Raw genomic sequence first — 13,110 nt, 5'->3', positions numbered from 1 at the left:
GAACAAAAACAGTAAAAACAAAATATTAACAATGAAGCTGGAGGATGAATTGGAAATACACTGTAATTACATTGTAATAAGGTTGTTATTAGATGGGTTTCTTTGTTCATTTTCTATTGACTGCTGATTTAAACCTGTTGGTGAGGGTCTATGCACGGGAACAAGGTGCTTCCTGCTCCAATATTGTGGTCATTTTATCAGAATGAATTTTTAAGAGCTTTTGGGTGTTTCATCGATTTCTCAGTGTATGGATTTATTCCAAACTCGTGCTGAAAAAGCTCATACAAACTTCATAGCGTGGGCTCTTGCACAACCAGTTAGCAGGACCTTTCCTTTTACTATTTTTTCCCCAAAGTGTTGGACTACTTTGAGGCCAGTTGGGTTTAAGGACCTTGGAGCACGCTGTGTCTCTGTAGACTTTTAAAATATGTGGAAGTTACATAGCCCCTGATGTGATGTTGTTTCAACATTGCAGACAGCCACAGTGGTCTCATAATGGCAGCTGGTTACCTTTCGGGGAAAAACAAGGGGGCAAGGAACAATACGGAAAGGCAATAAATTCAAACCGTCTGGTTGTTTTTATGGGCTCGGTCTGATAAAGAAATCAGGGTCTTTTCCATCCTGTTGTCATCAGCAGACATATAGGATATACTGCTCGTCATGGGACTTTTTAGCCACTTGCTGTTTCCATTTCCTGCACAGCACATAACCGAAGGCCAGCGGGCCACCCTGCCACCAAAGCTACAACCTAAGCCTGTTGAGCTATCAGAAACACCCTGCTTGGCTTTGTTTTCCGAGGAGGACAATGGCTGAGGGATTCGTCTGTGTGGAAAGTTCCAAGTTGCTGCTGCTGTGAAAAACCCGACCCCGCCGTTAGGTCGACTTTGGGTAACTTCCACGCACAAAACTATCGTCATATTGTGTCTGTGTGTTTGTTGTTCCAGCCTCATCTTTGTGCATACTGAGAGGGAAGTTCACACACGCCCAGATCTCTTTTCAGCTCTCCCATCCCGCCCAAATCATGAGAAAAACTACAGTCCAGCGGTCTCTCTCTTGTGCAACGCTCGGACTCCGAAAGAGTCTGTTGGTGGAGTGAGATTGTTGGTGTTTTCAGGCCTTTATGACCTCGCTAACAGAGCAGTCAGGGAGCTCGAAGCATACCTTTAACAACAAAACCTAATAGACTTTGACGATGCATTTATCCACTGAGCTCCTCATATCTTGCTCTTCTCTCCTCTTTTTGCCGTTGGAGTGATTCTGTTTCTAGTGATCCTGGTGGCCTTATATTAATGGAGAACACAGCTTAAGCTTTCAGCACTCGTTGTATAATTGGTTGGCCCCTTCGGAGTGTTTTGCACTGGGCATTGGAGGAACAGTATATCAATACCCCTCCATGAGCCAAGACAGATGGACTCTCATTTGGACCAGGTTCAGAATAGTGTGCTTTTGTGTAAAAAAAGCTCCCGTAGGAATAAGTTAAGGGTTTCCACCGAATCCAAAACCTCCCAGCTACAACAATAACATCTGCGGTTTGGATTAGACACGTTGGTGATATCACCCTTTTTTAGTAATTTGCCTGCAGAATCTTACAGCCAGTCGTTATTGTCTGTGAAGTCTATCGAGGCACAGGATCCAACACAAATGATCTGCGCTGCAGGACACGGTTCAAGTTCTTTGGCAGCGGCCGATGTTTTCATTTATTTGCTGCTAATGCTTTACTATTGGCTTCACATTTTTCTGTCACACTGACACCTCAGTTTAAAGAAGTCACGTCTTCGGAAAAACGAACCAAATCCTGTAGATTTAAAACAACGTAGCAACGCGATCGTTTTTCAGATACTTTAATTATGTAAATGTAATGTAATCTTTGACAACGGGAATATACTTCAACAAAAACGAGACACTATAATTTGTAAGTGCTTACTTTTCTGTACAGCATAGAAATGCTCCTTGGCTCCACTCAGTTGCTTTGTAGCAGAGAAAATATGATAGTAATTTGTACACAATATGGACAAAAGTACTGCCACCTACACTTTACACCTACATGAGCTGCTCAGCCATGGAAATCCATGCATGAAGCTCTTGGCACACAGTTTTTGTACTGATGTTAATGATGTTAAAGATGTGGAACTCTGTAATTTTACGCACTAAATGCTTCTGTAACGTTACACGGTCCGACACTTTGTGGCTGAGTTGCTATGGGTCCTAAATGCTTTGCAACAGAGACAGTATAAAAGATGCACGTAGCTGCTATGACATCACCCACTAGTTTTCTTAAGTTGCATTTTGAACCCTCGACATGAGAGTTTCCTCCAACATAACTGCAACAAAACCCTGGATGTGTGAGTCTGGTTATGAAACAGCAAAGTATTTGTGATTACCAACTCGTTTGCCGTTCAGTTTGATACCACACATAATCCTGCATTTTCAAACATGTTATAACAAAACAGAAAACTGCTATAGGACTGGAAGAGTTTTTGCAACCACAGCTGCTATCTGGTAGCCTGGTTTTTGGCACTTCCAGGCCGGTTTCATTTATCTGAACCAGAAGCTATGTCCATGTTTTATACACTTTATGCTTTGCAATAATAGAACTTAAGCAGAGGTGCTTAATTTTATACACCTGGGGACATAGGACTGAAACATATAAATGATAAATTTAAGATATGTAACCTAACACGTTTGTCCGTACAGTTTAAGTGTAATGGCACCAAAAAGAAACATCTTCATGGCTCTTATGCACAGTTCCTATACAATACTGTGCAAAAGTCTTGAGCCACCCCTTCATTTCTCTATATTTTGCTAGGAAAATGGGAAATGGGTGTTTTTTTGTTTGGAGATATCTCCACACATTGATGAAAACACAGCAGACACGACACTGGTTCATTCCTTGAATTAGATCCCATCATTTTTATGCTACAATGATCCACAGGTCAGTGTTAAGTGGCTTAACGACAAAAAATAATAAATAAATAAAAAAGGCCAGTTTGTCTTCAAATGGTTAGGTAAAGATAAACTTTGAAAGACCTTCAGAAAGTCAAGAAAACTTCTGGTCAAGACCACTTTAAAAAATTACAAGTAAGTCCGGCTCTTTGGAAGCAAAGTATAAAGAATAAAGGGGTGAGTTGAGACTTTTGCACATGAGTGTAATTTGTTAAATTGATGGCTTTTTATACTCTTTATTCTGTATATTGTGCAATAAATCTCAATAAATGTGCAGCTTTTTTATTGCAACGATATGTCAAGATCTAAAAGCTTTAAACTCAACATTGATGCGAGCATCTGGTATTGGATCTGACAGCTGCAATGTCTACATCAGTATTTTGTCATTATTTAAAATGTAACCCTTTTTAACTACCTGCTGCATTAAAGGCAAATCTGTGTGTTTACCACTTTACTGTGTGTCAAATCCACTTATTCTTATTCCTCCTGAACTCTTTTCCTGTACTTAGCGTGTAACTACCAAATAAGTATTTGCATGAGCTCTCATACCCAAATTATACTTTTGGGGGGCTGTAATCTAGAGTGTTACCAGAATGGAAAAATCTACAACTTTATATTTGGCAGGACTTTCAGGAACATTTTATTGTGTTAGATTCTTCTTCTTATGTCTTGCAATGCAAAATTCATGTTACAAAGTGGTTTCCAGTTGCAGCTGAAACTTGAAGCAAATAGTAGGAACTGTGTTGTTGTGTCGTGATAGCAAAAGAAGCTTTTTGATCATAAGAGGAAATAGGAGCTAAACATGCAATTTCAGCAACAGATCCTCATTTGTTTGTTTTTCTTTCTTTTCTTTTTCTTTTCTTTTTTTTTGCACAGCTTTATTTCAAATTAAATTTCAGGTCTGTTAAGCTGTTCAATAGCCAAACACGCATCAATCATTTTCATTACAGCCGTCTAAAATCCAATGTAAAAGTAAAAAATAAAAGATCGACAGCAAAACACCACAAAAGCCACATTTTTTTGTCATGTGTCATTAAATATATTCATTTTCGATAAACATAATATATTAGTATTACAAGACATTACACAACCATTTGCAATGGACACTGCTAAACAACATTTACAAGCCAATGTATTAACATGAGCAGATAATTATTCTGATATAATATCCATGGAGAACAAAAGTCTGGCAGGCCGTACCTTTCTGCAGATGCCTGCAGGTTGAAAAATGTCGGTACAGCTGAGTGAGCGAAGACTTTGTAAAAACTTTGTAATCAACAAATACATACAGTATGATGCACAGAGTACTGAGGTGTACCCGTGTATTTACGTCAAAGTGTACATGTGTGTATTTGGGTGTTGCTTGTGTGCGCGCGTGTGTGTAAATTCAGTCCAAGTTTCTCTCAGTGTATGTGTGTGTGTGTGATTGTGTGTGAGAGAGAGTATGTGTGATCCCCTGGGTGCACAACATGAGAAATTTGTCTGACATTCATTTGTTTGTCTTTTTCTTTTATTAAGCCTCTAGTATTTAAAAAAAAAAAAAACTCTGGTTAATTTCACATGGATAGATCTAGTTAATGTTTTAACAACAACAAAAAAGTAATACTATACAGCTATATAACATGTAGACAATCGGTCATGCCTTTTTGTCCAGTACCAAGTCTTAACGATGAAATTCAGTCCTCAGAAAGTCGTTTTGAGGTGAAGAATATTTTACACAGTGTGCTAAATAAACATCTGTGATATTTTTTTTTTATCACTCCACAGGTTATTTTCCCACAACATTGAATATTGTGTACAAAGTAAATGTGTACATAATTCACAATCATCATTAGCCAGTCAGCTACAGTAAATAGTGAGCATGCAGTTTGTCAGTGGTATGAGGTTTGCTTGATAGGTCGATATTCTCTCTCTCTCTCTCCCCCCTTTATTTAATGAGGTGAAATAGTTCACTTCATCAGTTCTCCCACTGGGAAATGCTTGGGAAGTCCAACTTACAATTAGTCCTTTATTAAAGAAAAAAAAAAACTACATTCTGACTCCACTGTAGTTGTGATTTATACAGGGTTGTTACAGTCCACCAGAAACATCAGCCTATGGAGTCATGAGTGAGGCAAGCGGGGTTTCTACTAGCTATACATTCTATTAAATGGTAAAGGCTTGTTTTTTTCCCTTTTTTGGACAGCACTCTAAAAATGTTGGAACATATTTTATATGTTCTTAAACGTCTGACTAGTAAAAATAAGTGCATGGTTGACAAATCTACTCTACACCTACTTGATGCTACGGCATCGTCTACTAAAAATAATGTCTATGTATCCAAATATGGTTACTTTACATTGCAGAGGTCACAACCACAACATACTGTTGATATATCAATAAGCGCTGAGCAAAGGCTTGCTTGTAGTGAGATCATTGTACAGAAAAATGGCATTTTTTTTCTTGTTTTACTGAGGTAACACTCGCCTATGAGCAAGAATGGCACTATAAGACAACAATTACCATTTTTTCACTTGTATCTGAAACTTTTTTGCTAACGTTTGGCAGGTTGTGGAGAGAAATTACGGCCGTGCTATAAGTCTTCATTGAACTAGACAATGATTTTTACACCACAGTGGAAAAAGATCCTCTGAAGACACAAACAGGGTGACAGAGAAGATGTGTCACTCTTTAAAAACTGAGCAAGGGGCTTTAATAAAAATGCATTGTGGGTAAAATGATCAGGGTGAGACATATCTGTAACACTAGGTGCAAACTCTGCAATAATACAACAAAACAACCGCTGAAAGACAGACTGTTGAATGAGCTCCTTCACAACTGTTCCTAAAGAAGAAAACACTAAACTCTTCGCTCCAGCTCAGAGCAGCAGCACTCAGTCATTTCCACATTTCTCCTACGTATTACCTGTCTCTCTATTTTTAATTCTTCCAGTTTTTTTTTCATCCATCCTTATCCCTCGTCCTTGATTTCATCCCATCAGAGGCCTAATTCTGCCTCTGACTCTTTTTTCCCTCTCCTCTGCAGATACTTTTAGCACTTCCCCCTCTTGTCGCGCTGTTGGAACTTCCTCAGCCTGCGGCCCCACAGGTCCTTCCAAGGGATGAGGAGGCTTCCCTTGTCGGCAACTACGCCGCTCTGCCCAGGGGAGTCGTCGTCTGTACCCAGGAGCAGGTACTTCCTTCCGGGCTTAATCTTGGGACATTTGCAGGCCACGTCCTTGGCGCGCACCCACAGCAGCTGGTCTCCACGACGGATGCGGTGCTCACCTTGTTTGTAGATAGAAATGATGTTGACCGTGAACTTCCACCACTCGCCCGCCTTGTCACCCTTAAGAACGTGCACTTGAACAGCTGGTTTAAGAGAAAAGCACAGGTTAAGTCACCCACAAGAAAAAGTGATTCAAGTCATATAGTAATATAGTAATATAGTGTGGATATCAGCACCCCTTGTACTGGTTAAAATCTAAATATCTGGCTAAAATTACAGGTAAATGTCAAATTCTTTACCAAATTCAATGCAAACCAGCAGGGGTGTGTCTACAGCCGAGGTATGGGGTGCACCATTTAACTGAACATATAATCCCCAACACCAATTAAACATTAAAGATGTATACGCAATAATTGCAGCCCAATAATATCCTGAAGAAGACTGTAAAAAGTGTCATGTTACATGAGTACATTTAAGGTACTTTAAGTATATTTCAATATACTAGTATACAGTGAACTATTGGGGCACTTAAAAAGGATTGTATCTTATACTTCTTTTCTACTTTTCAATAAAGTATCCATCAACAAGGCTATTTTCAAATTGTTAAGCAGGTCTGCTTTCCTGATAACAAATATGCAATAGGATGCATGGCTGCATAACTTGAAAATTGTGACTTGTATACATGTTTTCCACGTTGAAGTACATTAAAAATTTCTGACTAAATAGTTTGATTTCCTGTGGCCCCTCTGGTGCATTCTCAGTCACTCCCCATTTTAAAAGTCCTGGAAACAACCCAGTGACAGAAAAACATATTGTAACAGTGTCAACTTGTATAATATAATTATAATTATATAATTATATATCAAATCGACTTCTATAAGTATACACTACAGCAAATAGAGCCCTTCAAAATTATTTTAAATGACCACATTTGCCTTGAGATGAATTAGTGAAGTGGAAAAATAGTGGGAATGATTGACAAGCACCTTCTATTTCAACAGCGTTTATATATCATTGCATGAAAGGGTGAATAAAAATGTCTGTTTGAACCCAGTAATCTGCAGCATATCACAGGCCCCTCCCTTCATCTCTGACCTAGGACCTTTCCTTTTCGTGCCCCTGAGCACACTCCCTATTACAGCAACAGTTTCCACAGCACTCCTTGACTCCCTTTGCACTACGCTTTCTGATGTAGAACATCTGAAAGCACGCATCGGCATAAAGGGCACGGAGGCATTTTACTTTTAGGTGGCCAGGCTGGGTTAAAGAGAGAAGAAATAGGATATAGGGTTCTCTAATTCTCTTTTCAAAACATAACTGGCCAAAAAAGAAGTTTTATAGGAAAACACCACATCTGCTAGTAATATAACTTCTGAAACAAATGCTTTTCAACTGGTCTTTCAGGTGTTAGATCTGAACATCTAAACATGGACGTCCTCAGGCTAAATCAGGCCAAACCTGGTAACTATTGGTGCACCACTTGCAAGTGAATTCATACCAGGATGTGACTCGAGCTCCACTCGCTGACGCTTTCTTGTGTAGATTCTCCATCAAACCAAGCAGGTAATTACTGCATCACTAAGATAGCAGCAAGAGCTAAACAGCGAAGACGCCGGAGCTAATATGTCCTTCAAGTGAAGGACTCTTCCTGGGAGGGAGGGTTAGCTTGGTATGCATAGTATATCATCTAAGCTCCAGATTCTCAAAGAGAGGCCCGCGGGTGGTTCATCAAGCAATTATATTCTGCTTTTCACACATCAGTTGAATTATAAAACAGCAAACCATGAATTGGAATCCCTAAATTGTCATCATATTGATGGAGCTTGGATTTAGAAATGACTAACTATAGAGTGCTACTGAGATGTATGGAAAGTTTGTACACTTGTCCTCTTGGTCGATGTCCGTGCAAGCTTCTCCCGTGCCAGTAAGGACGCTTTTTAGCACCTAAACACAATCTAATCTGGACAAGACTTCATTAGATTCCATATAATGCTCATTTGTATACCCAATTTAACGCTGTGTCAGCTAATGCGTTACATCTGCAGTTTTATAATAATAACAAAATAGGGTTTACTTTCTCTGTTTTTAAAGCAGGTTGGCCTTATAGTCGCCTTTCTGGCTTAACACGATCACTTTCCGTGTTCATCGCCCGTCTTATATCGCTGCCAAGAATGCAGAGAACTGAAGGAGTGGGGTGTTTAAGTATGTGTGTCGATGCATGGTGTGAGCAAATTGCACACAATTTCAGAAGAAAGAAGGTTTGTTGGGCTGAGTAGAGGGAGCTCTCACAGCCCCGCCATTCATCGCAGCCCTCTCCTTCATCCAGACACATAAAGGGTGTGTGAGGAGGAGGAGGGGGAGGAAAGGAGGGGCCACTATTTGTCTTCGCAGCCACAGAAAAAGTTCCAGCAGAATCGGGATGTGTTTCCGACCTCATGAGCTGTCCGGGTTCTGCTCCCAGAGCCCCATCCAACTTCGCAGCGTGAGAATCCAGTGGAGATAGCGCTCTCCTCCCCAGAGCTGCTGTGCTCGACTCATTGGAGGAGACTCTGTCAGGCGCAGTCTCTCTGTCAGGGTCTGCCTCTCTCTCTTTCTCTCTCAAGTATGTTTTCAGTCTTTGCGACGTATTCAAACACACACAAATCCACACACACCTTCTGCCACTTGGTTTGAGCTAAATAGACAGCACAGAGGGAACGGGAGCACGGGGTCAAGCAATCTATTACAAAATAGCGCACACTGTTTGGTGAGGCAGACTGTGAGAGGAAGTGTAAGATGATCCTGCAACTCGCACAATGGCTGCCAACCGAGCCTCCCTCTCACAGCCAAACTTCCCACTGGGTTTATCTTCTTTGGGTGTGCTGCGACTTGACACTGCGTGCCACCAACAGGCGAGGGCTAATGAAATTAGAGCTCGCTTAATTACCGTGCAGAGGCCCCTGTCCCCTCTGGTTATCAGCTGAGTGAATGATCAGGGACCTGTTACCCTCGGGTGAGCGAAGAGAGGTGGCCAGCTAGGCTGGGAGGCCCTGCCTTTGAGCACCATCCCGGAGCGTCGGTAAACACGCGGCCCTTTGATTCATTGTCCTCCCTGTGGCAGGGAGAAGGGAGGGTATGTGTGTGCAGAGGAGGGTGTCAGGCGAGAATATAATCCCTTTATGTCCTCCGTCTCCGTAGCTACGGCAATGATGAAAAACAAAAATTGAATAAACAAAACATATTTCTTTTTCTCCGGGGTGGCAATCCGTCACCGTCTGGTTAATTTACCACCTGTTTGCGCCCCGAGGAATGCTCTGTGCCGGCGGAGTGCACAACTGTGTTTAAACAGAGGGCCCCTTCCCGTGACCCCCGGGGGGCCTGCATCGCCGCTCACACATGGGGGTGCCCCCCCCTCTCCGAAGAACAGAAAAGAGACTCAAAAACCCCACAAAAGCGAGGCGACAGGCCTGAGAAATGAATTAGACCACGGCAAAGGAAATGCATGCTAAGCAATGATGTCTGCCATAATGTCCCAGTGCCGCGCCGCCAGAATCATCTGCTTCCAGAGTTTTTTTCCGCTTTTTTTTTTCTTTTTTCTTAATGAACGTGGCAGATTTTTAGCTGCACGGCCTGTCTCAGCTCCAGTAACTAAGACTTAAGTCAAGGGAAATATGAATAATAGCTAAATTTGGCTCAGTAGCAAAATGTCACAAATGGACTGAATTATTGTCTTCCCAACTGTAACGGGCAGGGGCGGGGGGTCAAATACAGTTGAGCAATTTACAGTTGGATGCTGTTTAAAGTGTAACTGATGACGTTTCACCAATGATTTTGATTGAAAGACGCATTAGTCAGCTCTGACAGAGATCAACGTAACTGGAAAGGAATGGCTCTCAGCAGCCCTGATCAGGACAAACTTTTTGCAGCAACCAGTTTTTGCATGAATTGACATGAAGTTAGTTTTAGTGAGTTAACTAAAAACTGGGTGGTTTACCTTTTCCGGATAATGTGCTGAAACTTTTTGTGTATCTGTCTCTGTTGTTAACAAATGTGGTTCCAGTGATAACAGATAATGGATAACAGTGTGACTGATTAGCATTGCTGAAAATCTGCATTGAATCATTTACCATGTAGATGAAGGGAGAGATAGAGTGAAATTAAATAACTGCATATGTTATTTTGTCTATTTTATCACCCCACCACTGTGTGGTTGTGGTTTCTGCTTCATAATGGACCTGCATCATTAATCATCAAAACATCAAATATCCTGCAGCCAGTTTTAACACAGTGATAGTGATATTTATATACACCTGGCACTGCCGTGTTAACGGTTTGTTGCAGCCGCTTCGTGTCCTGCACATTCACTGACGACATAATTTGATTTCTGTGTATTTTGGCCTCCCTTATAGTTTGTGATTTGCTCTGAAATTGCAGTAGGTTTTGCAAAAAGCTTCAGAATAACCAGCCTGGGCAAAGCGTATGTGAGTGTGCATGTTTGTGCATCTCTTTGTCTTTTACAAACTCTGCTGCAGGGGTGCAAAGCTGCTATAATTTTAACATAGTTCAGACATCCATACTGTGATTCTTTTACAACTGGTTGTATATATATGGCTTTTACCCAGTACAAAATAGTGAGAAAGCAATGCATCCTAAACAGTTCCTAATCTTCACATCTAAGCATTACTTTCTGTGAGATATAATAACTAACCTCATGTTGTGTTTCAGCCTTTTAAAATCACCAAAGTGATTAGATCACCCTTTTTGGATGTCAAGAACAATATCAGACTCACATCTGCATTGTAAATTTTTAGCTGGAGCCAAAAGCCAGTTAGCTTAGCTGGCTATTAAGAAGAAGAAAAAAGCTAATTTGTGGAAAACAAAAATCACAAATTATAATGTGCATGAAGTGATCAAATTAAATTCAGGCAAGTCACAAAGTGAAGCTTAGTCACTATCCCAGAAGATCAGCTAGCATCAGCAAATTCCATGTTGGATATCTATTTAAGCTGCTGTAGCCTGCACATAATCGCAGTGCATTTGCATGCCACTTTGCAACCCACCTGAACACCAGCCCCACCTTTTGTGCTGTGACTGACTTAATCAGTATCAGGTCTGTTGATTCCTGTTTTGTCTTGCTGATTCCCCCTCCTGCTTTCAAAGTATTTGTGTCAAAAATGGTAACAGATCCACTGCCAAATCCAAATTACCGTGCATGGAAATAACAATCTTCCTTTAACTATAATGATTGATTAAATTATTAAATTTCCAGTTTTCGGCCAAAGTAATCTATTGCAAGCCAAGCTCAACTCAAGCCAGACTTTCTTCACGTTAGCTGGCTCCACAAAACCTAAAACCCCAGTAAGAGACAACCGTGATGGTTGGGCTTACGAAGCCCCAGCTTTCTCTTGTTAGGCTTTGTGTGTGCTCACATAAAGTGAGACTTCTGTCTAATTTAGTCAAAAGAAACAGCTTGTGTAGGGCTGTGAAAAAAACTCAGTTATTTTGGCAAAAAGCAACAGAGGTGCTACAAAAAAAAGGCCAGATCAAAGTAAATTTCACATTACTGACTAAATATTCACTACTAATACTAATAGGCCATAATGGATTAAAATCTTGCAGTGCCCACAATGTCCCTCTGCTCAAGATGGCACATGTGCAGGTGCACCAGACGTTTTCTCATGAAATTGAGCTCTACGGCATCAACTGGACCCATTGTGTTTATAGGCAGCGAAATGGTGAGCATGACCCAAAGAACACCATCCTCTCAGTCAAGCACGGAGGTGGAAACATTATGCTTTTGGACATTTTTCTGCTTAGGGTACAGGATGACTTAAATTAAAGGGCAAATGTATCCTGAAATGGATGGGTCTTCCAGCATGATAGTGACAGAAAACATACCAACTAAGGAGTGGATAAAGAAGAAGCACAATACGATCATGTAGAAAATTTGTGCGCTTCCAAGCAACAGCAAAGAAAACGAAAGGATTTAGAGTTTCTGTAAAGATCAGTGGGCCAAAATCCCACCTGAGATGTGTTCAAACCTGGAGAATAAGTACTAAGTGATGTTTTGCTTGAGGATCAAATACTTATTTCAATCAATGAAATGCAAACAAATGTATAACTTTTAAGTAATGTGGGGTTTTTTTATGGTTTATTGATTGATATTCTGTCTCTTTGCATCAAAATGAAACTACCATAAAATATTTGACACTGTGCATTTCTTTGAAAGTGAGCAAATTTGCATATTCAGCAAAGGACCCTTTCATTACTTTCTCCACTGTATAGTTCCAAATGTTTGTATACGTACTTTAAATACTTTTTTGTTACAATATGACGTTTTTAACATATCATACTTTTGCTGACATATTAATTTTGTCCCATACTTTTCTCATACCTCACACTTTTTGATGACTGGTTCTAATCATGTAAGACCAGTAACTCGCACCAGTGTGCCAGTTGCAGCATCATCTGACCATCCACATTTGCGTTCAGGTATGGATCCTGTACGCATTTACATTTTCAAAACATCCTCTATTTCCTAACAAACACACTCTTTTAACACAAACATCTGGTATGAAGTCAGGCTGAGTGTGGTGACTGGCCAACTATTTTTATATCGCTATAGCCACGCAACTGCACAAGCAACTTTAATAAGTGACTTAATCAAGGTTAAACACCCACGGTGACCCATGCTAATGGTAATTCTGATGTATACGCACCTTCAAACGAGTCTCTATTGTACTCATGAGGGATAAGAAAAAGAAATATGTCACAAGCGTGATGCGATCAGATCAGCTGAATCAGCATAATAAATGAGCAATTACAACTTGACAGAATGTTGGCTGACGGTCACACATCTTGAAAAGCTTAATTTTCAGAAGAGTGCTTTTTTTTTATAAACCTTTTTTTTCCAGGGGTCAAACATGTTAACTTGAGTGCATGGAAACTCTCAGAGAGAGCAGAGATGGTTTTATATTAGTG

At 40.5% G+C, this 13,110-nt stretch overlaps 1 protein-coding gene across 1 annotated transcript in view; it reads right to left on the bottom strand.

The window, feature by feature from the left end:
• Positions 1-3,568: 3,568 nt before the first annotated feature.
• The window catches only part of ntn1b (netrin 1b), a 50,523-nt gene continuing 40,981 nt past the window's right edge, over positions 3,569-13,110 (bottom strand). Inside the window, exon 7 of the mRNA XM_085453495.1 lies at positions 3,569-6,293. Coding sequence (XP_085309621.1) covers positions 5,974-6,293 — 320 coding nt within the window. The 3' untranslated portion in view covers positions 3,569-5,973. The remainder of the gene's footprint in view (positions 6,294-13,110) is intronic.

This window comes from Copadichromis virginalis, linkage group LG4 (assembly GCF_057382275.1).
Source record: "Copadichromis virginalis isolate Kocher_CV1m ecotype Utaka linkage group LG4, C_Virginalis_male_GT1.1, whole genome shotgun sequence".
Taxonomy (NCBI): Eukaryota; Metazoa; Chordata; class Actinopteri; order Cichliformes; family Cichlidae; genus Copadichromis; species Copadichromis virginalis.
The sequence above is the reverse complement of the archived record's forward strand: the minus strand, read 5'-3'. Positions and strand labels throughout refer to the sequence as shown.